At 38.3% G+C, this 25,489-nt stretch overlaps 2 protein-coding genes across 2 annotated transcripts; one reads left to right on the forward strand and one right to left on the reverse strand.

Moving 5' to 3' along the window:
• Window positions 1-1,647: 1,647 nt before the first annotated feature.
• Window positions 1,648-10,017, reverse strand: prkg1l (protein kinase cGMP-dependent 1, like). The gene is made up of 6 exons (XM_047822882.1): window positions 9,603-10,017; window positions 9,066-9,350; window positions 5,756-5,873; window positions 5,240-5,403; window positions 2,201-2,314; window positions 1,648-1,694 (listed from the first exon to the last, which is right to left on the reverse strand). The coding sequence occupies exons 2-6, from the start codon at window positions 9,244-9,246 to the stop codon at window positions 1,648-1,650; spliced, it is 624 nt and encodes a 207-aa protein (XP_047678838.1). The 5' UTR covers window positions 9,247-9,350; window positions 9,603-10,017.
• Window positions 10,018-22,418: 12,401 nt separating this feature from the next.
• b2ml (beta-2-microglobulin, like) lies at window positions 22,419-24,810 on the forward strand. The gene is made up of 4 exons (XM_027152785.2): window positions 22,419-22,592; window positions 23,564-23,836; window positions 23,946-23,973; window positions 24,107-24,810. Exons 1-3 carry the CDS (start codon window positions 22,529-22,531, stop codon window positions 23,957-23,959), a joined length of 351 nt encoding a protein of 116 aa, XP_027008586.2. The 5' UTR covers window positions 22,419-22,528; the 3' UTR covers window positions 23,960-23,973; window positions 24,107-24,810.
• The last annotated feature ends 679 nt before the right edge of the window (window positions 24,811-25,489 follow it).

The raw sequence follows: 25,489 nt of genomic DNA on the forward strand, positions 1-25,489 counted from the left end.
GGGCTGTCGGAACGCGCGAACACAACACACACGCGCGCTCGCGCGCGCGCGCGCGCGCGCTCGCGCGCGCGCGCTCGCGCTCGCGCTCGTCGCGCTAGACCGCGCGCACACACACGGCGCGCGCGCAGCGCGCGCGCGCGCGCGCGCGCGCGCGCGCGAACCGCGCGCTCACCGCAATGACGCGACAGAGCGCGCGCGCGTGCGCGCTCTCTCTCTCTCTAACCTCTCTCACACACACACACTCTCTCTCTCTCTCTCTCTCTTTCTCTCTAACCTCTCACACACACACACACTCTCTCTCTCTCTCTCTCTCTCTCTCTCTCTCTCTCTCTCTCTCTCTCTCTCTCTCTCTGAGCAGAGATACAGTCTCCATGGCTATCAGTGAAGAAAACTTCTAAGCATGTCCATAAAGAAGACACAGTGTCTCTGACGTAGAAGGTGTCCAGTTGGAACAGGTTCGAGTCTCCTGTAACACCTAAGCATACAAAGACATTCTATACAGTTGTGTGCTTCCATCTTTGCTTATGAAGGTCAGGCTTCTACAAACCTTTGGCCATATCATCTACTTCTATACTATTTGTACAGCTTAACATACTTTGACACCAAACTTAGTACATTAAATTTCTTAACCAAACGGATAAGGGATTCAGAAGCACTGACTTCACAGCACTTGATGCAAAATGCAGCCGTACAACTTGTTTTCAACCAAGTTCTCACACACCAGCCTGCTGCTACACATCACATTCAAAACACTGATGCTTGCCTACAAAGCCAAAAACACACCAGCTCCCTCTTACCTTAAAGCTCTTATCACTCCTCGCACTGCACCTCGGTCCCTCAGAACTACCAGCACTGCTCGACCGGTCCCACCATCTCTCAGGGTAAGAGGGAGGTACACAGCAAGACTCTTGCAAGACACAGCAAGAGTCACTGACTATCTTCAAACGACGGGTGAAGACCAACCCGTTCCTGAAATACTTAAACTATCACTAGCACCCTGTCTATGACGAAGTCTATGACCTCGTGAACAATTTATTCATTCATTCATTCATTCATTCATTCATTCATTCATTCATTCATTTTCTACCGCTTATCCAAACTTCTCGGGTCACGGGGAGCCTGTGCCTATGTCAGGCGTCATCGGGCATCGAGGCACGGGGACAGGGCACACACACACTCTCATTCACTCACGCACTCACACACTACGGACAATTTTCCAGAGATGCCAATCAACCTACCATGCATGTCTTTGAATCGGGGGAGGAAACCGGAGTACCCGGAGGAAACCCTGAGGCACGGGGAGAACATGCAAACTCCACGCACACAAGGCGGAGGCGGGAATCGAACCCCCAACCCTGGAGGTGTGAGGCGAACGTGCTAACCACTAAGCCACCGTGCGCCCCACCTAGTGAACCAGTGTTGATGTATTCATCGATAAAGGCTTCAAAGCACGTTTTTACGTCGCTCTGGATGAGGACGTCTGCCAAATGCTGTGAATGTAAATGTAAACAAGATGCACCACAAATCCTGAATTATCCACTACAACACAGAAGGCTCTTGTGGTATCTTGTGGTATCTTTGATGATCTCTATAATAAGCTCGAGCCTGGTATCTAAAAAGATGGATCATTTTCCCCTGTTTCCTCTTTCAGCATGTATCACACCATCTCTGTTTTTTGAGTTGATTACCGGCTGCTGTAGATATCACACGGACGGAACAGTCCAGAGAATGAACACGTACTCGAGAACGCTGCGGTAAGCAGATGGAGCGTGTGTGTGTTTGATAGTCTGTGCGGCCTGCGTTCGGGGAGCTCGTGGACGCGTTTGGGGAACTTTGATTTGAAATTCCATTGATCTCGCCGTGGCAAAAGCAGATCAGTGCTGATGGGAATAATCTGCTGCTTATTGTGTGCGTTTGCACTGGCTGCTCATGTTGGCACATGCACCGCATCTCAAATCTCTGTGTGTGTGTGTGTGTGTGTGTGTGTGTGTGTGTGTGTGTGTGTGTGTGAGAGAGAGAGAGAGAGAGAGAGAGAGAGAGAGAGAGAGAGAGAGAGAGAGAGACTGTCTGAACCAGCTGCCCTGTTTCTGCATTCGGCAGTTTAATATTGAATTAGATTTTTCGAGATATATATGTGTGTGTGTGTGTGTGTGTGTGTGTGTGTGTGTGTGTGTGTGTGTGTGTGTGTGTGTGTGTATACCTGTAACAGTAGAAGTACAGGTGTAGTTGTAAAGCAGAGCCAGCTCTCCAAAGAGTGTTCCAGCCTCGATAATATGCAGCTTCTGGCCAGCCCTGGATGCCTCAAGTTTTCCCTCTGAAACACACACGCTGGTTTTACTATCTTTGTGAGGACCTTTCACTAACATTAATGTTATTAATGCTACACGTACACCTGAATCAAAGGCTAACCTTAATCTCATAACCATTTGGGCTCGTTTGATTTAAATAAAAGCTGATGAAAACCAGCAAAATGCCCCTACACGTTAAAAAAATGACATTTAGTCCTCAGCTAAAGTATGCCAACATGCCCACACAGACACCCCTCCGACATGTGCCCTCAGTCTCAGGTTGGTGCGTTGCCAGGGGCAACCAGTGCTGAGTGACAGATTATCTGAGATGTCACAAATGTCAGTCGGACACGCCGTCATCTCCAGAAGCGATGCCAGATCACGGCACCAAGTCGCCTCATGCCAGCGTATCAGCGGCGCCAAGGCTGCTGTATTAATAAACGCCTTTCTGATGTTCTCTCCCTGATACACTCCAGCTCTTTATCTTCACACACATTTCACTTCGCAATATAACAGACAGACATTATCTCTCTCTCTCGCTTCACCCTTTTTATCTTCCCTCTGTCTCCATCCCTGTTTGGCAGAACCATGGATGCTTCTGGTAAGAAAGATTCATCTGTTTTCGTCTACACAGACACGATAGAATTACTCAAAACCCCTGTACATAGTGTGTGGGATAATGTTTTGTGTCACAGGGTGTGTTATGTATGTATGTTAGATGACACGGTGTAATCAATGACAACGTACATGCTGAAAAAACATGGTTCCCGGTGTATTTGTTGAAAAAGAAAGCTAAAAATAAATGTCGATTTTTTTTTTTTAATAAAAAAGTATCATTTTAAAAGTTAGGTAACGGAAACGAAGCAAGCCGTTTTTTTTTTTAGTCTAATTGCAAGCACATAGAACCTTTAAAGCAACTGCTGTTTCGTTTCCTTCTTGGAAATGTTGTCGTTTCTGTAGTGACAGCACCGAGGCACGCGTACGGTGGACGTTACGCAGAATCTAATGAGGCTAATAATACATTTTTGCAAATTAAAATATTCAAATCACAGATTTACATGAATGCGCTTGTTCTGATACGTTATCGTCTCTATAGTAACAGCAGCACTCAGACATGCGTATGCTGAGATGCTACACAAACTTGAAATAGAACAACATTCATTCATTCATTCATTCATTCATTTTCATTCATCCGCTTAGCCAAACTTCTCAGGTCACGGGGAGCCTGTGCCTATCTCAGGCGTCATCGGGCATCGAGGCAGGATACACCCTGGACGGAGTGTCAACCCATCACAGGGCACACACACTCTCTCATTAACTCACACACTCACACACTACAGACAATTTTCCAGAGATGCCAAATCATGCATTTCTTTGGACCGGGGGAGGAAACCGGAGTACCCGGAGGAAACCCCTGAGGCACGGGGAGAACATGCAAACGCCCCACACACAAGGCGGAGGCGGGAATCGAACCCCCAACCCTGGAGGTGTGAGGCGAACGTGCTAACCACTAAGTCACCGTGACCCCCTAATAGAACAACATGCACCTCCAAACTCTTGCTAGTCTACATTGTTTATCTCACTCAGCCCTGATTTTGTATCTGCTTATACGATGACCGTAGACCGCATACCTCATACCTTCTCTCCTCACTTTTCACTTAAATAATGCGAGTCTTTTTCTTTCAAGGTCAGAAGTGGAAAGTGGGTCAAATCCAACTGCATCCAGCATTGTGAATCTGAGCCATCCAAAAAAAAAAAAAATAAGAGAGAAGAGAAGAAATAATAAATGGGGAAATAATATATTGGCGATCTGTTAAAGCTCATGGCCACATCGGTTTGCCTGAGAAAGCTCTGATGGTGATAAATCATTTAGAGCAGACCTTGAGCTGTTAACCGTATACAGTACATGTGTAGCGGACTGGATTTCATAATAATAATATATAGGAGAAAAAAACATCCGTATATAAAATAAATACGTACGCGTTTAAAATTCTCTCTATAAAGGAGCTTCTAGAGTTCTCCACAAAGGACTCTTTATACTTACATCTTACTCCATATTTATATTATCATACGAACGAGCAGCGATTAAACATTAAACAAAGAAGATGGTCTGGAAATGAAAGAAGCTGCTCATGAATATAATATTACATTTAGAAAGTAACCACATGCTATAGAGGATATTAACAATGCTGCTATGATAATAATCTTCATAATAAGAAGAAATCATTTCAGTCAAGTCTGAATTTTTTCCTCAGGCCACACAGGTAATGAGCAATCTGCCGTCTCACATCCGTCCTCTCGGGGTTCTTTTATAACACGCCGATATCTATATAAAATTGGTGCGTGAAATTATAAAATATATCCTTATTGAAATGTTTACCTCTGTGTAATATTGGTGTTCTCTTGGGGTCAGAATGAAGCGATTCATTTTCCAGAACAGCGTCAGGCTGTAATCAAAATCCAAATTTTACATTAACGCACTAGTCCTGCTCTCGATATGTTATCGTTTCCATAGTAACAACGCTTCTACTTCTATTCACACTAGTGTATGTGTGTGTGTGTGTGTGTGTGTGTGTGTGTGTGTGTGTGTGTGTGTGTGTGTGATGGACGGTACATAGACTCATATTAGGTCAGATTAATAATCCATTGATGTGTGTTTTTAAAGCACCTCATAGACCCCACCCAGACCCCACCCAGAGATCTCTTCCATCTAACAACCAGCTGTTTCTTGATATTCCTCGGTCATGATTAAAGGGTAAAGAAGATCTCACGTTCTTTGTTGCTGCCCCAAAGTCTGGAATGATGTAATTAGCTGTTTGTGAACCCACTCTTAAAACTGATCTTTTAAATGACGCCTTTGTGATCGTTAGGTGTGGATGAGATTGGAAGCTTCAACCACTGAAGATCGGAGCATTTGTTTCTGGCATCGTCCAGTTTTTCTATTTCCTTACCTTCCAGGATGAAGGATCGAGATGCCTCATCGCCCTCTCGGATGAGTCTGGCCCCTTGGGCGACGGTTGTAAGGTACGCACAATCCACCAGGTCTGATAACTCCTTCCCGACATACTTCAGCCACTCGTTCTCCCTTAGTGCCGCCTCGATCACTCGCTGAGACCTTGGAGACAGAGAACCACTGAGAAAGAAACACACTGCGTGCATCAATAACTTTGTGTCATTTCACTACAACCGCCGCTGGGCCAGGATCAAATTTTCCAAAACATCGCCAACCCCTTTGACATTGCCATATTTCTCTCCATGGGTGAGAGCTGAAACACACACACACACACACACACACACACACACACACACACACACACACACACTCTCACACTCTCACACACAGGACAGCATCTACTGGAGTTGAGCCATGGTCACAGCTTCATTGTATACGTGCTAAAACAAAGGATAATACAGTAGGTACCTAATTATAGTATAGTACAGTTGATGAGATCAGATGTGAGACTCACTCCAGGTTCTTGCTGTGGTTCATGGGAGGATTCTCTAGGATCAGATTCAGGTCCAGGTTTGTAGGCTCTGTAAGCACAGATCTTCTCTTCACCTTTACAGATGAAGCACGATGTTGCCCTGAGGTATGAAACAAAAGCAACACACACTACTGTAGGGTACCTTTTTTTTTTTTGTCAGATTCTTTTTTTTTCCACTCCAAAGGGACTTAGAGGTGAGTTAGGTTTGTATCCAGGCATAGACCTGAGCAGGTGCAGGTCTGGGGGGTTTGCTGAGCAGCAGTGCACTGACAATCCTGTGGTCTGAACTCACCACCTTTCAGGCACTAGCACAGAATCTTAATTAGAAATAAGTGTAAAGTCGGATACAGATATATTTTATAAGATTCTGCACTGCAAATCCTGTTAAATGAGCACAATAAAATAAAAAAAAATAAAAAAAAACACTTTAATGAATCAGATGCATTACGTACTGAATAAAATGAAGTATGTACAGAATTAAATGCGGTAGGTACTGAATCGAATGCATTGTGTACTGAATCTAAGAAATTAAGTACAGAATCGAATGCAGCCGGTACTTAATCAAGTATAATATACATAATCGAATGCACTTAGTACAGAATCGAATGCAGTAGGTACTGAATCGAATAAAGTAAGTACAGAATCTAATGCATTAGGTACTGAATCGAATAAAGTAAGTACAGAATCGAATGCATTAGGTACTGAATCGAATAAAGTAAGTACAGAATCGAATGCAGTAGGTACTGAATCGAATAAAGTAAGTACAGAATCGAATGCAGTAAGTACTGAATCGAATGCAGTTAGTACTCAATTTAATGCATTAGGTACTGAATCTAAGAAATTAAGTACAGAATCGAATGTAGCTAGTACTGTACTTAATCAAATAAAGTATACATAATCGAATGCAGTTAATACAGAATCGAATGCAGTAGGTACTGAATCGAATAAAGTAAGTACAGAATCGAATGCAGTTAGTACTCAGTTGAATGCAGTTAATACTCAATCGAATGCATTGTGTACTGAATAAAAGAAAGTAAGTACAGAATCGAATGTAGCCAGTACTTAATCAAATAAAGTATACATAATTGAATGCAGTTAATACAGAATCGAATGCAGTAGGTACTGAATCGAATAAAGTAAGTACAGAATCGAATAAAGGAAGTACATAATTGAATGCAGTAAGTACCTGAATCAATTAAAATACATAATCGAATGCAGTTATTACTCAATCGAATGCATTTGGTACTGAATCGAATAAAGTAAGTACAGAATTTTAATGCAGTAAGTACAGAATCAAATACAGTAGGTACAGAATCGAACGTGGTAGCTACTGAATCAAATAAAGTAAGTACAGAATCGAATGCATTAGGTACTGAATCGAATAAAGTAAGTATAGAATCGAATGCAGTTAATACAGAATTGAATGCATTAGGTACTGAATCGATTAAAGTAAGTACAGAATCGAATGCATTAGGTACTGAATCGAATAAAGTAAGTATAGAATCGAATAAAGGAAGTACATAATTGAATGCAGTAAGTACCTGAATTAATTAAAATACATAATCGAATGCAGTTATTACTCAATCGAATGCATTTGGTACTGAATCAAATAAAGTAAGTACAGAATCGAATGCATTAGGTACTGAATCGAATAAAGTAAGTATAGAATCGAATGCAGTTAATACAGAATCGAATGCATTAGGTACTGAATCAAATAAAGTAAGTACAGAATCGAATGCATTAGGTACTGAATCGAATGCAGTTAGTACTCAGTTGAATGCAGTTAATACTCAATCGAATGCAGTAGGTACTGAATCAAATGCAGTTAGTACTCAGTTGAATGCAGTTAATACTCAATCGAATGCAGTAAGCACCGAATCGAATGCAGTAGGTACAGTATTGAATGCAGTTAGTACAGAATTGAATGTGGTAGCTATTGAATCAAATAAAGTAGTACAGAATCGAATGCAGTTGGTACTGAATCGAATGAAGTAAGTACAGATTCAAATGCAGTAGGTACTGAATCGAATGTGGTACATACTGAATTAAACGAAATAAGTACAGAATTGAATGCAGTAAGTATTAAATTGAATGCAGTAGGTGCTGAGTTGAGTACAGTAGGTACTGAATCGAATGCATTAGGTCCTTAATTGAATGCAGTAATTACTGAATCGAATGCTACAGGTATTGAATAGAATTATTTTCTTTATAGACTCACTGAATAGGCTCTAGATACAAACCCATCTTGACACCTGTTTTGATGATGTTATTATTATTGAAAGACTTTATTATGCTGTTATTACTTTGGATTTAGGACATGTGGGTTAAGAGGTATGACAACCATTTCTGATGGAGCTGTAAGTGAAATAACAAAGTCAAGCAAAATGCAATTAAAGGAACAACAACAACACTTCTCTCCATGACCTTTCCCTTCAATGTGGTACAAAAAAAAAAAAAGAATCAGAAGGTCCTACGTGCCCAAAATGTTTAGCTTCCAAATCCCCTACTGTCCCCTCCTCATCGATTGAGCACCGTGGCTGCATTTCATATCTATTTCATATTTTCACTCGGCAATCGGTCCAGTCTCGTTGCCTCCGAATATCCCGACTACCCCACTACATAGTGGGTACAAAAAAGCAGTACACTAAAGTGGTAATACATTTGAATGCACAGTATTCATAAAGCAGTACGTGAAAAACACCCATATGAACTACTGCTTCTGCTGAGATTCTGCAATATGGAACTAATAACCATGCAACAGGACCAGCATGGAAGAGCTGCAATTAAACTGTAATTGTCTAGCAACACCTGAGTAAACAATTAACTTGTTGAAGGTTAAAAAAAGTTTTTGCGGTGATTATGACGTTGATGGTCACATGACAAAGCTTCGCAAACATGGCAGATGTAGTATGTCTGGATTGTATTTATACTACACACTCGTACCGAACAGTATGTACTGTATCAACAGCTGAGCAGTGGGTACTGAATTGAATGCAGTGAGTACTGAATCAAATGTAGTAGTTAGAGAATCTAATGCAGTATCAACTGAATTGAATGCAGTAAATCCCGAATTAATACAGTAATAACTGAATCGAATGCGGTAGGTACTGAATCAAATACAGTAGTGTCTGATTCAGATGCAGTAACTACTGAATCGAATGCATTAGGTACTGAATCGAATGCAGAAAGTACTGTCAGATTTTAAGAGATTTCAGACACAGTTTGCTTGCCTCACACCAATTGTGTCGGATCATCGAATGTTCTAAACACTTTAGAAAATAAAGCCAGGTACCTGTGGCAGATCCGGGACAGCTGAGAGTGACCCTGAGGCGATCGAGCTCGCCCTGCAAACGCCGGATGAGATCGTCTTTGGCGTCAAGCTCCAGCTCTAATTCGTCAATCAGAGTGTCTCTCTGACGCAGCTCTTCGATCTTCAGCTGGAGCGCAAACTGAAGATCTCTGAGAGTACCCATGGTGTCTCAGGCTAAGAAGAATGTCAGAATGTCTCTCTCTCTCTCTCTCTCTCTCTCTCTCTCTCTCTCTCTCTCTCTCTCTCTCTCTCGCTCTCTCGCTCTGTCTATCAATGAGTGTAAGTGGGACAAGAAAATAGAGGGCAGGTCATGTCAGTAATTATTCTACGAAGCAGAAAGAGACGGAAATTGAAGATGCCAAATGACGGATGGAGATTAATTACAACGAAAAGTGAAATGAGGATAAAATGTCCCAAACATGCAGAATATTCACATCACACATTAGACTTATAGCACTTCCTTAAAGAACAGTCAGTCTATATAGCATTATAAGCATAACAAAGAAATGAAACCCTTACCTGCCTGAAATTCACGTGTTGCAAACACTGCTTATTTTCCTCTTTCGTAACCGATGAGAAAATCGAACAGTATTTGGAGCCGAAAGATCTTTTACACGAGCATTGTCTGGTCTGGCTGCAAAGCGAGTGTGAGAAATACACACTGCTGCCCAAGAGGAACGAAAGGGAGAGGGAAAGAGGGACCGACAGAGAATGTGAGCGAGAGAGAGAGAGAGAGAGAGAGAGTAACAGAGAGAGCAACAGGGAAGGAGGAGGTGAGAGAGAGAAAGAGAGAGAGAGAGAGAGAAGGAAGGGAAAAAGAGAGTAAAAGTAAAAGAATGAACGAATAAGCAACAGAACATCTATAGAGAGATAAAGTCTTTGTATTAAAGCTCACAGACACAGAGACACAGGATGTAATGAGGCATGAAGTGCAATAGCCCTCGTCTTGTTTACACGTTCACCGAAGTTCCGTCCATCGTCTTATGAAATATTTCAAAAATCAGGAATAAACATACAACATTCAGAGCTTCCTTGAACCTTGATCCTCCTCTAAAGTGTGTAACAATAACATATACTCTATATAAAGACATAGCATAAATATCCTCTATATGTAGTCTTAGTTCAATGTCTATTTTTCTTTACTTATTTGATTCATCTTAAGATGAATTATCAATTAATGGATTAATTATTCATTAAGCATTAATTAGGCTTAAAAAGACATTTCTCTATTCATAATTATGAATTTATTAATGTTTCTTTTTGGGGATGCATCTTTTTTTTTGGTATGTACTGTATATATAGATCTAATAGATACTGAGGGTTATGTGGTATAAGTATGTATACTCAAAATATTAATATTGATAAAATATACTTAATAAAAGTATTCATATATTTTGCATGCTGATATTTTGATTATGCATGTTAGCCTTTGTAGATGAAAACTTTATGAAAGCATGAGTGCTTTAGATAGAAACCAGACTCGTATACTTGAGTAAAGTAATAATTGTATAAAAAAGAAGGTATTGTAATGAGTCTGTCTGTGTTTTTCTTTGTTTCTGTCTGCTGTCATTCCCTGCTGTTAATTGTTGGCCCCGCCCACTTATTTGTTACCATGGACATTAATTGCACTCAATCTCTTCCCCAGGTGTTTTGTCCTAGTCTTTGATCGTCTCCGCCTTGTGATTGGTTCTTGTTCACTATATCTACTCTGTTTGTCCACTTCCCTGGTGTTAGTCATTGTTGGTGTAGTATGTTGTCTGGTTATATCTCTGTTTCTCTGTTCCTGTTTTGCCTGCTTATCTGTGTGCTTGTTTCTTGTCTTAGATTAATAAAACTTCAAACTGCATTTGGATCCTCACTCGCCTTTGTCTAACCGGTATTAAGAATATATTTTTTCAAAATTAAAAAACGTGATTAAAGCACAAAACACATACAAAGTATGCATACTTATTTTGCATACTAATATTTCGAGCATGCATACTTATTTTGCATTTAATTTGACCATACAGGTGCATCTCAACTAAATTCGAATGTCATGTAAAAGTTATAAGTAGTTGTTAGATGGAAGACTTATTTATTTCAGTAATTCATCTCAGATAGTGAAACCTGTGCATTATATAATTTCAGTACTTACAGACTGAAGTAGTTCAGTAGTCTTTGGTACTTTTAATTGTGATGATTTTGACTCACATTAAACAAAAATCCACCAATTCACTATCTCAAAAAAAATAGAATATGGTGACATGAAATGAGCTGATCAACTCAAAACATCTGCAAAGGTTTCCTGAGCCATAAAAGTGGTCCCAAAATTTGGTTCACTAGGCTACACGATCATGGGGAAGATTGTCATTGACAGCCACAAACATTCATTGCCAAAGAAGCAGGCTGTTCGCAGAGTGCTCTATAGAAGCAGGTTAACAGAAAGTTTTAAAAAAGTGTGGATGAAAAAGATGCACAACCAACCGAGGGAACCGTAGCCGAGGGAAATCAATTCAAGAATTTGGGTGAACTTTACAAGGAACGGACTGAGGCTGGAGTCAAGGCATCAAGAGCCACCACACACAGACATGTCAGAGAATTTTGCTACAGTTGTTGTACTCCTCTTGTTAAGCCACTCCTGAACCACAGACAGTGTCAGAGGCGTCTTAGCTGTTCTAAAGAGAAGAAGAACTGGAATGTGGTCCAAAGTCCTCTTTTCAGATGAGAGCAAGTTTTGTATTTCATTTGGAAACCAAGGTCCTACAGCCTAGAGGAAGGGTGAAGAAGCTCATAGCCCAAGTTGCTTGAAGTTCAGTATTAAGTTTCCACAGTCTGTGATGATTTGGGGTGCAATGTCATCTACTGGTGGTCCACAAAGTCACCGCACCTGTTTACCAAGAAATTTTAAATGCTTCCTTCTGCTTTTTAAAGATGCCGATTATATTTTCCAGCAGGATTTGGCACGTTCACACACTGCCAAGAGCACCAAAAGTTGGTTAAATGATCATGGTGTCGGTGTGTTTGACCGGCCAGCAAACTCACCAGACCTGAACCCCATAGAGAATCTATGAGCTGTTGTCAAGAGGAAAATGAGAAACAAGAGACCAAAAAATGCAGATGAACCGAAGGCTACTGTCAAAGACACCCTGGGCTTCCGTACCACCTCAGCGGTGCCACAGACTGATCACCTCCATGCCATGCCGAATTGAGGCAGTATTTAAAGCAAAAGGAGCCTCTACCGAGTATCGAGTATATATACAGTAAATGTTCATACTTTCCAGAAGGCCAACAATTCACTAAACATGCTGTTTTTATTGGTCTTATAAAGTATTCTAATCTTTTGAGATATTGTTAAATGTGAGCCAAAATCATCACAATTGAAAAAAAACCCAAAGACTTAAACTAGTTTCACTATTTGAGTTGAATTACTGAAATGAATGAACTTTTCCACAACATTCCAATTTATTGAGATGCACCTGTAAATACTATTATTTTGATTGTACATACTTTTGCATATTGAGTATGAATACTATTCTTTTGCGTGTGTATACTTATTTTGCATACTAACATTTTGAGTATGCATACTATTATTTTAAGTATGACTTTTATTTGTTTATGATCTGTGTATGTTTTAGTAATATTTGATTCATCTTCAGCAACCACACTGAGCTGATCAGGACCCAGTGTTATATACAGATATTTATTAAGAAGATTATACTGGAAAAGCAACATACAGTACTGATTTATTCCTCAACACTTGTTCTGCACACTAATACCTCATGTGTGCATACTCACATTTTGAGCATGCATACTTCTTTTAGGTATCCGTATGATATTTGCTCATTAAACTGGTTTTTACATCTATAACAACACAGCAATAACAGTAACTACAGCAGGAGCGTGGTTTAGTTTTGCCTGCATGCATATTTTTATTAACCTGTTTTACATCAAAATGTTAACAGAAAACGAATTCTAAATGCCACAGAACATTGCAAAATAAATAAATAAAATAAATAAATTGTGTGTGTGTGTGAGTGAGTGAGCGAGCCAGCGAGTGAGAGAGAGAGAGAGAGAGAGAATATATCATATTTTCAAGGTCCAAACCCAGGAGGAACGCCTCTCAATTTCTAGCAATCTGCCTTGCATGTAGCGTTCTGTGACAAGCATTACAATGAATTTTCCAGGTGTCAAATCCAATGTGCATAATTTTACAGATATGTAATGTGGCCATTCATGTAGACCACGTGCACACCAAATTCCACAGAATTACAGACCACCAAATCTTGACATTTATCTGTTCACAAATCTCTATTCGATCTGATTTATATGCCGCTTTTTTAACACGAACACCATCACAGAGAAGCTTTACGGTAATCCCAGCATGGATTTAGATTTAGATCCTTAATAACCAAGTCAGCAAGGCATTAACAAGGGAAAACCTTGTTAAGAAGAAAGGAACCAGAACCATGTCTGTCTGTGTGACACAGTGTGATAATGTGATTCATTACACATCCGTAGTTTTATCTATAAAATCAAAGAATATGTGTTGTGTTCAAAAGCTTTTTAGCTTCAAGTCTATAGCATTTGAGTTTAGTTATCCACTGAATAATAAATCAGATGTAGCGTGTACATTGTTATTAACTTATAGGCTATCCTAGTACGACATATTCCGCATTCTTTAGGTTCTGAATCTGATTTCTTGATTTGCATGTTTGGGTACACGAACACCTGTAGCACCTGTAGGACCTGTAGTACCTGTAGTACCTGTAGTACTTGTAGTACCACCTGTAGCACCTGTAGGACCTGTAGTACCTGTAGCACCTGTAGTACTTGTAGTACCACCTGTAGGACCTGTAGCACCTGTAGCACCTGTAGTATCTGTAGTACCACCTGTAGTACCTGTAGGACCTGTAGCACCTGTAGGACCTGTAGCACCTGCAGGACCTGTAGTACCACCTGTAGGACCTGTAGGACCTGTAGCACCTGCAGGACCTGTAGCACCTGTAGGACAATGTTTTACTGGCAGGAACTTTAGGACCTGTAGCACCTGTAGGACCTGTGGTACCTGTTGCACCTGCAGGACCAGTAGGACCTGTTGCTCCTGTAGTACCTGTAGCACTTGTAGGACCTGTAGTATTGGCAGGACCTGTAGTACCTGTAGTACCTGTAGGACCTGTATTACCTGTAGTACCTTTAAGACCTGTAGCACCTGTATTACCTGTAGTACCTGTTGCACCTGCAGGACCAGTAGGACCCGTTGCACCTGTAGTACCTGTAGCACATATAGGACCTGTAGCACCTGTAGTACCTGTAGCACATATAGGACCTGTAGTATCTGTAGTACCTGTAGCACATGTAGGACCTGTAGCACCTATAGTACCTGTAGCACATATAGGACCTGTAGTATCTGTAGTACCTGTAGCACATGTAGGACCTGTAGCACCTATAGTACCTGTAGCACATATAGGACCTGTAGTACTTGTAGCACATTTAGGACCTGTAGCACCTGTAGTACCTGTAGCACATGTAGGACCTGTAGCACCTATAGTACTTGTAGCACATGTAGGACCTGTGGTACCGGCAGGACCTTTAGGATCTGTAGCACCTGTATTACCTGTAGGACCTGTTGCACCTGCAGGACCAGTAGGACCTGTTGCACCTGTAGAGCCTGTGGAACCTATAGGAGCTGTACCACCTGCAGGAGCTGTAGGACATGTAGGACCTGTAGAACCCCTGACACTCACTCTTCACCCTCCTGCCATCTGGAAAAAGGTACCGAAGCATTCTGTCCCTCACAGCTAGAATGTGCAAGCCATCAGTCTCCTCAACAACCAGAGCTGAACTGAACACACACACACACAGACACACAGACACACAGACACACAGACAAACACACACACACACACACACACACACACACGTGCAAACTGCACTGAACTGTACCAAATCAAAGACACACTCGAACACTTATTTCAATATACATCCATGTCTACAGCCCCACCCATATTAAACTGTGTTGCTATCTCTGCACATGATGTCTCACACACTCACTCAATTTCTGTTCTGCACAACGCATTTCAATATTTCATCCAGCTGCTGCTATTAATTAAGTGTATATATGTTTACTAGAACCCTCTTGATCAGATTCATATATTTTCACATAATTTACTGTATAATACAGAATGCACACTGGTTCGGTGCTATTTTGTTTTGTATTCTCCGTATGCAAGGTTTTTTTTTATCTTGCACTGTTTACACAAGGTTATGACAACTTACTTTAAACCCCTAGCTCTGTCTTATAGAAGCTTCTTGACCCAAGTGCATATTTGCATATTAGAGTACTCATATTCTAGCATACTACTTTTACTCATTTTTTGAGTATGCATACTTAATGTAAATACTTTCGGTTTGAGTATGCATACTTATTGTGCATACTTTCGGTTTGAGTATGCATACTTAATGTGCATACTTTCGGTTTGAGTATGCATACTTATTGTGCATACTTTCGGTTTGAGTATGCATACTTATTGTGCATACTTTCGGTTTGAGTATGCATACTTATTGTGCATACTTTCGGTTTGAGTATGCATACTTATTGTGCATACTTTCGGTTTGAGTATGCATACTTATTGTGCATACTTTCGGTTTGAGTATGCATACTTATTGTGCATACTTTCGGTTTGAGTATGCATACTTATTGTGCATACTTTCGGTTCGAGTATGCATACTTAATGTGTGTACTATCAGTTTGAATATGCATACTTTTTGAGTAGGCAAATTTATTCTTTGGGGAATGCATATTGATTCTGCATACTACAATTTTGAGTATGCATACGTATTCTGAATATTCAGTTTGGAGTATGCTTTTTTTGCTCTAATACTTTTTTGGGTATGGATACATATTCTACATACTACAATTTTGAGGATGCATACTTATTCTGAATATGCACAGTTTATTAAATACCGAACCTTTAGGTATGCATATTTATTTCCGTGCTCTTTTATTAACCAGTGAATGTATATTAACATTTGGGTTTTTCTAATTGTTTGTACTGACATATACACATTATGTCTTTCGATTCTTCCTGAGAGTTTTGTTTCTAGTTTGTCTTTTCTTTACTCATACAGTATTATTATTTGTATATTTGATTATTACACTGCTAGCAGGACTTGGGCCTGATTTTAATCATTTTCATTTGATGTTTTTTTTTTTTTTTCATTTTATGAAATTGAAGAAGCACTCAGATTAAAAAATGACTTCACATAGACATTAATTACACACTTCAGAATTTCATTAAATGGCAATACAACAAACGTCTATAGCACTGTGATTATATACAGTGAGGAAAATAAGTATTTGAACACCCTGCTATTTTGCAAGTTCTCCCACTTAGATATCACGGAGGGGTCTGAAATTGTCATCGTAGGTTCATGTCCACTGTGAGACACATAATCTGAAAAAAAAAATCCAGAAATCACAATGTATGATTTTTTAACTATTTATTTGTATGATACAGCTGCAAATAAGTATTTGAACACCTGAGAAAATCAATGTTAATATTTGGTACAGTAGCCTTTGTTTGCAATTACAGAGGTCAAACGTTTCCTGTAGTTTTTCTCCAGGTTTGCACACACTGCAGGAGGGATTTTGGCCCACTCCTCCACACAGATCTTATCTAGATCAGTCAGATTTCTGGCCTGTCACTGAGAAACACGGAGTTTGAGCTCCCTCCAAAGATTCTCTATTGGGTTTAGGCCTGGAGACTGGCCAGAACCTTGATATGCTTCTTACAGAGCCACTCCTTGGTTATCCTGGCTGTGTGCTTCGGGTCATTGTCATGTTGGAAGACCCAGCCTCGACCCATCTTCAGTGCTCTAACTGAGGGAAGGAGGTTGTTCCCCAATACATGGCCCCGGTCATCCTCTCCTTAATACAGTGAAGTTGCCCTGTCCCATGTGCAGAAAAACGCCCCCAAAGCATAATGTTACCACACCCATGCTTCACAGTAGGGATGGTGTTCTTGGGATGGTACTCATCATTCTTCTTCCTCCAAACATGTTTAGTGGAATTATGACCAAAAAGTTCTATTTTGGTCTCATATGACCACATGACTTTCTCCCATGACTCCTCTGGATCATCCAAATGGTCATTGGCAAACTTAAGAAGGGCCTGGACATGTGCTGGTTTAAGTAGGGGAACCTTCCGTGCCATGCATGATTTCAAACCATGACGTCTTAGTGTATTACCAACAGTAACCTTGGAAACGGTGGTTCAAGCTCTTTTCAGGTCATTGACCAGCTCCTCCCGTGTAGTTCTGGGCTGATTTCTCACCTTTCTTAGGATCATTGAGCCCCACGAGGTGAGATCTTGCATGGAGCCCCAGTCCGAGGGAGATTGACAGTCATGTTTAGCTTCTTCCATTTTCTAATGATTGCTCCAACAGTGGACCTTTTTTCACCAAGCTGCTTGGCAATTTCCCTGTAGCCCTTTCCAGCCTTGTGGAGGTGTACAATTTTGTCTCTAGTGTCTTTGGACAGCTCTTTGGTCTTGGCCATGCATGATTCTTACTGATTGTATGGGGTGGACAGGTGTCTTTATGCAGCTAACAACCTCAAACAGGTTCATCTAATTTAGAATAATAAATGGAGTGGAGGTGGACATTTTAAAGGCAGACTAACAGGTCTTTGAGGGTCAGAATTCTAGCTGATAGGCAGGTGTTCAAATACTTATTTGCAGCTGTATCATACAAATATAAATAGTTAAAAAATCATACATTGTGATTTCTGGATTTTTTTTAGATTATGTCTCTCACAGTGGACATGCACCTACGACGACAATTTCAGACCCCTCCATGATTTCTAAGTGGGAGAACTTGCAAAATAGCAGGGTGTTCAAATACTTATTTTCCTCACTGTATATTTACCAGATAGGACATAATAATAATAATGACGAGTTACTGTTTTGAGTCTCAAACCACCAGGACAGTGCAACTTAAAAGTTTTCATCATTTTATAAAATGAAAGAAGTTTATTAGTAATTAAAGATTTTCATAAAATACGTAAAAACACCTACAGCACCGGGTAGTTACAAAATAACACCACTTACATGTTACAAGCATAATAAGTCAATATTTTTTACTTTATTTCATTTGTTGTTTTAAATTAAATTATTAGAACACAGTCTTTACATTACTGCTTCAAGAAACATTAAGTTTGGGGTGCTATGGTGGAGCTTTGATCTTTCTTGCTGATGCTGAAACACCTGAAGCCCATCTCTGGCATCTCCTGTGCACAAAACAATACTAACATACGTGCGACAATACTAACATACGTGCACAGTAACATACTGTCACAGTGCTTCAGATTGATAAATCATATAATTTATTATATAGTGGTTAGTACGTTTGCCACACACCTCCAGGGTCGGAGATCGATTCCCACCTCCGCCTTGTGTGTGTGGAGTTTGCATGTTCTTCCCGTGCCTTGGGGGTTTCCTCCGGGTACTCCGGTTTCCTCCCCCGGTCCAAAGACATGCATGGTAGGTTGATGGGCATCTCTGGAAAATTGTCCGTAGTATGAGTGTGTGAGTGAATGAGTGTGTGTGTGTGTGTGTGCCCTGCAATGGGTTGGCACTCAGTCCAGGGTGTATCCTGCCTCAATGCCCGATGACGCCTGAGATAGGTACAGGCTCCCTGTTACCCGAGAACTTCGGATAAGCGGTAGAAAATGAATGAATGAATGAATGAATGAATGAATGAATATACAGCATTAGCATGGATAAGATTCATCCAGGCAATTCATTGTTCCAACCGCTTCCATCTGGTTTCAGAGCAATCAGATCCAACACCAACAGGATGAGGAACAGTTTTCTTCCCAGAGCTGTGGCCTCCATCGCATCCCCCTTTTCTGGTCAGATAAACAAACACTAGGCACAATTACACTAGGACACAGTTTTGCACTAGGACACAATTGCACATTATTATCAATACTTTTTTTTTTTTTTAAACAAAACGCTTTATTTAATTATATCTTTATTCTATCTTTATATTCATGTTTTCTACCTTTACTCTGTCTAGGAGTGTAGCCATACATCATTTCATGGTACTTGAGTATAATGACAATAAAGCTCGATTCTGATTGTAATACACTTTATTTAGTGCTCTAAGGATTTTTTTATTTCCCTAAATCACCAGGAGATGTCACTGTTGCCTTTTTGTTTTATATATATGGGTAGTTGACAAATGACCAAGAAAAGCATTTTGGAAAGCATACCTTTTTAAGAAAAAATACATATAAATACATATATATTTGTGGAGTATGAAAACTGCAGTTTCAGAAAATAGTACTGGTCACTCATTTTGTCAATGACTTCACATATTTTTTTCACTTTTTCACTCAACAATACTGTAAATGTGTCCTATGGTGTGACATTTAAAAAGTACTAAGAAATTATATTAAATAACATAAAATAAATACTTGAGACAGAACTGCTCACATTATTAAAACATTATTTTCTTAAAGTGATATTTATTTTACATGAAAGTACTAATTAGAATCATTTTCACCATGAATAGATGAATGGTGTCACACCAAAGGACAAAAAAACTTAACAACTTCAGTGGTCTTAAAACATAGTTAAATATTTAAACAATTCTGAGAGAAATACTTCCCATATGCACTTCTCATGGCCTTCATAGGGGTCTTCAGTCACATGACCTTGAGTGGGGTCTTTCAATTAAATGTAGTTGTCCATGACATTGCCCAAATTAAAATTAGGTTTTTGCATAACACCAAAGGACATTTTTTTCTGTGACAAACTTTATGAAATTCCACTTTTAGAAATGTATGTATATGAAAATGATGGCCACTTAGTGAAATAGACACTTGCACAATTATGCCAGGAGTGTTCATTAAGATTTTTAAACATTATTTTCTTTATTTATAAAATGTAATATTTATGAAATAATGTTGTCTACCGTCACACCATAGGACAATTTTGAGATTTGGCTCAAAGTTCTAAAAAACTAACAATAACTTGGGTATTAAAACAACAAATTCATATAAAACAAGAAAATGTTTAACCATTTACAGTATTCTAAATTATGAAAATGTGAAATAAATTATGTTTTATCTTCTGTGCCATGCCACAAAAGCCATGTCACGTCAACTACCCATATATATATATATATATATATATATATATATATATATATATATATATATATATATATATACAGTATTTTGTGTGTGTGTGTGTGTGTGTGTGTGTGTGTGTGTGTGTGTGTGTGTGTGTGTTTGTTTTCAGTGTATATATATATATATATCAGAAGTTATATATATATAGTATATATATAGTATTTCAGTGTGTGTGTGTGTGTGTGTGTGTGTGTGTGTGTGTGTGTGTGTGTGTGTGTGTGTGTGTGTGTGTGTGTGTCCTGCTCAGCACATACTGGAAATATAAATATTTAATGAGCTCTTATTTATGTGTCATGTGCCATCATATTGTTTACACTTATTTTAGAATAAAATAATCTTAGCTTACTTAAATATTCATTTGTTTGTTTGTTATGTTGTTGTTGTTTTTTTATCCCTTTACGCGTTTATAGAGATAAAAACAACAAAACTTGTTTCACTTTTATATTCTCACTTTTTTTTTTTTTTTTTCGAGGTGGAGTCAATAAAAGACACTTGGACACTCCTTGTTTCTTTCTTATCTCCTCCTTGCTGGTTTTCCCCTGAGTTTCCGTAACACCACAAACATTACCAGCTTGAATAATGAACAACGCTCAATGATTGTCAGCAAATTTTTATCTTCAGGTGTAATTTTTGAAGTTATGCATGTTTCTATGCTAAACCCTGCTTTGTATATACTGTTTACTGTATCTTGGTCCTTGGCCACCAATTAGTTTCACTGAGTCACAGAAAACACAAAGCCATATCTTACTGACAAATCATGTTATTGTGTAAAATACGGAAAAGGCTAATGTTTGAGATGCATTGCAAAATATTAAAAATACTATATATATATATATATATATATATATATATATATATATATATATATATATATATATATATATATATATTCTAAATAAGGAATACATTTTGTGATAAATAAGCACAACCCATGAACAAATACATAACTTCAGTCTTTATTCCTACATTCAACCTTATGGCACAAGCTGATTAAAATACATTCCTGTTCTCACACATAGGCAAGAAGGTGAACTAACATTCCCGGATTATCATTCAGTTAGATTTTAATTCGTTTAGAATATCATGAAACATATTGTCTGATATGTTCTCAATTTGCTTATTAAATCCATTGGCTAGTGCTGGACCACACACCTCTACGGAACAATGCTTTCACTTCAGTTGACTCATTTTATTTTGTTTACAGCAACAGTACAGTCTTGTTGAGATCTGGACAAAGCTGAAATGCCACACATTTATTATATGATTTGTTTTTTTGGGCCATGCTTAACTTACACATGTGATGTATGTTGATGTTTTACACACTTCTGCCACACACCTATCACACATTGCTATGTGAAACTTAACTTCACTGATCAGGCCAGAAATTTTATCTGTTGTTTTAATACTACGCTGCTATACAATCGTTATTTAATGTGTTGTTTACGGTACTATTTACCTTGAACAATATATAGCTCATTTGTTGGCAAAAAACATGTAATTTTAACTATTTGGTGTGTGTTATGTTAACAAGCCATCAATACTCACAATATTATCTATCTATCTATCTATCTATCTATCTATCTATCTATCTATCTATCTATCTATCTATCTATCTATCTATCTATCTATCTATAATCATTAGGTCTCTTAATATTAATTTTAATAATACTAACAACAACAACAACAACAATAATAGTAATAGTAATAATAATAATAGTAATAACAACAACAACAACAACAACAATAATAATAATAATAATAATAATAATAATAATAATAATAATAATAATAAAGTATATAAAGGTGATTTTATGTTTACAGTCAATTGTTTACATGCTTTGTTTACTAGTGCTAGGATCCCAGTGTGGATTGTTGACATGTCCTTAACATGCCGTAGCTGACAGACTATACATTAAGGAGATGAACGACAATAAATAGAATAAAAAGTCACATAAATATATTTTTTTTCTAAGATATAATTTTAAGGTTAGTTCTAAGGTCACGTGATTTCATCTAAATCACACGACTCGCGCGGTCCATGCTGCACGAGCAAAACCTTCAGTCTCGATATCTGCCCGGTAATTGCAGCGTGAATCGTTCTGATTGGTTGAAAAAATCACCGTGTGGGCGTGGCTTATGAGTCCATAACTGTAAGCGAGAAGCTACTTTCATTTCATTTCCTCAGGACTGTTGGAGAGGTTCCTGCTCAGTTTTGGTCTCGAAGGCGACTTTATTTTTCACGTTTTTAACCTTCAGTTTGTTCAGAAACCATGAATGTACTTCTGTCTCTCGCTGCGTTTGCTCTTCTGGCCTCATGCGCCTTTGCTAAGGAGTGTAAGTACAATTATTGTCTTTTTTACACCAGGCCAGAAACTGTGACCTTTTTTATTATCATCATTATTATTATATATATTATGTATTATCGTTATATTTAGAAATATTTATAACTGAAAACTGGTTATAACTGGTTTTTGATTTGATGACGTAATTATGGTGCACGAGACCCAAACCGGACAATATGGACAGCTGTGTTGTAAATATTGTATTTCTGTTTAATACATAACATTAGGATTTATCGATATGTTTGTTTTTATGTCTCCTTTTTTACGTTTCACGACCTATTTTACAACATACACGAGAGTGGAAAATCCCATGTTTCCGTGTTTACTTTCACTTTAGTAATGAACGAAGTGTTTTTGTCTGTAATGTCTATTTTTATGTACAGAACAAAAATAATTGTGTTGATTGATCATTAAGAAAGAAAACAAAGTGTAATGCTGAACAAATTGAACATTTAAGAATCTATTGAGCATTTTATTTTGTTTATTTATTTATTTATTTATTTTTCTTCAACAGAATTGACCTAGGTAATGAAACAAATTTGCCTTAAACATCTTTCCATATATGGAAAACAGTATTTTTAATAATAAATAAATAAATAAATAAATAAATCTGCCTTCAAAGATGCCACTGAAAGACAATGGCATGACATGGAGGCATTCTGCGGCTCCTTCGATTTAACACGTCGGAAGCTAAAAAGCGAAGCGAGATTATCAAATAATATTAGGATTAATAGATGATGTATATTAAATACATCATCTTCTTAAAGGAGAGTTTCAACAGAAAAAGAAAGCAAGGTGAAATTGTCGTTTCAATCGTCATAAAGCAAAGTGAGCGCGTCGCCAGTGGACGAAATCCAGTCGAACCATGCTGGTAATGGTTTGAGATACTGATATGAATGTATATCGATGATGTTATATCAATTAAATTCTGTGTAATCATACTTGTGTACCTTTTATTTCTAGCTGCACCAAAAATCCAGGTTTACAGCCGTAACCCTGGCGTATTTGGCAAAGAAAATACGCTGATCTGCCATGTGAGTGACTTCCACCCTCCAGACATTGAAATCAGACTGATGAAGAATGGTGTTGAGATCCCTAATGCCAAGCAGACCGACCTGGCCTTTGAGAAGGGCTGGAAGTTCCATCTGACCAGAAGCGTTGAGTTCACTCCATCCAGTGGTGAGACTTACAGCTGCAGTGTCAGACACTTGAAGACTACTAGGCACATCACCTGGGGTAAGACTGACCTGGAATATATGTAAAATAAACCTTCACACATATTGTGTGACTATTGATACACTTGAGACATATGATGACGCCATTGCTTTGTTTTCTTTCCTTGCAGAGGCAGACATGTAAACCTCCTGTCCTTCGTAAGTAAAAACTCCCACACAAAGAGAAAATGTTGTTCATTGCATCACTAGCACACATCACTTCAATACTTTATTCTATTTGCACAAATGTAGATTATTATCACAGTTTTCTCTTTTTATTCTTTTTCCACAGATTCCAGCTCATTGCTGTTTCCTTGCACCTTTGAGCAATTACACTTTCGGCAGATAAATCTACTCGGTGTATCTCTCACTACAGGGCTGGGTGACACAGCCCTATACATACATACGATAATAAAAATGTCTTTGGGTGAAAACTCCTGTCACATCGAGGTGTTTAATTTCACTTCAGTTTTGCTGACAAAGAATCAAAATTTTTTATACTATTAATGACATGCAATAAAGATTTAAATCCTTAACAGGATCCTGAATGGAAACATTGCAAATCATTTACAAACATTACAGTGATTGACTGCGGCATAATAAAATCACAAAAATTCAAAACAAAACAAATTATGTATATATATAGTGCTATCTCCCAGCCCTGCATCATATCCACTCTTTAATTAATCAAACATTATCTTTACAGTTAAATTTGCTAGAAGTAATATTACCATTTTTCTTTGGATGTAAAGTAGACATTTTTGTGGTTTGGACAAATTCTTTAACTGTCTTTTATCATTGTTGTCATAAATGACTTTTTGGCATTTATCTTCTTTTTAAAAATTCTGTTGTCTGTGATCACACGGGCTATGAAACTTTTGGTAGCTGTCATTACTGTGTTGCTCTTATTTTATGCTCTTTTAAATTTATTTGGTATTTTCTGAAGAATAATATTTCAAATGTAATAAAACAATAAAATCTTGTCCACCTCCCCAACCAGACTATAGTGTTTTTTGGTGTGTGTGTGTGTGTGTGTGTGAGTGAGATTTTGTGAATTAATCTGCCTAACTTATTAAATATTTACATATTATTTAGGTTATCTAGATACTTAAAATTGATTACTTAAAAAAAAAAGCTAAAATATATTTGACAGAATTTATGTCAGTGCGGTTCAGTTCTTTGGTCGGTAGATGTTGATTAATTTTCTGACAATAGCTCAGGCTGTAAAGTTCATATCAGTACGCTCATTCTTACTTACACACTGACTTGTACCGTGAACATGCCACATAGGACATTTGTTTTATTGTCAGTGATTTTTTTTATGTTTTTTTTTTTTTTTTTGGAAGGAAACTCCAGTATCAAGACTGACAGAAGTAAAACTGTAGTTGCCGATACATGAAAGTCTTTAGCAGTCTTCAGCATTTAGTAAGTCTTGATAATATGACAGGATTATTTAATAATTAAAAATCATTTTGCAGCCTGTTTTTTTCTTCAGACTAAAAATGGCTCCTGAAGGATTGACTGTTTAGTGCTGCTTTAAATACAAGTGATAACAAGTTTAATTTGTTTCCGGAGATTTAATAGGACTATATATACAGTACAATAATAAAAATATAACGTATCAGTCTTTAATTTTTTTAATGTAACTCAACTGTGGTATAAGAGGAATCAAGTC

The sequence above is a fragment of the Tachysurus fulvidraco genome, chromosome 14 (assembly GCF_022655615.1).
Source record: "Tachysurus fulvidraco isolate hzauxx_2018 chromosome 14, HZAU_PFXX_2.0, whole genome shotgun sequence".
Lineage (NCBI taxonomy): Eukaryota > Metazoa > Chordata > Actinopteri > Siluriformes > Bagridae > Tachysurus > Tachysurus fulvidraco.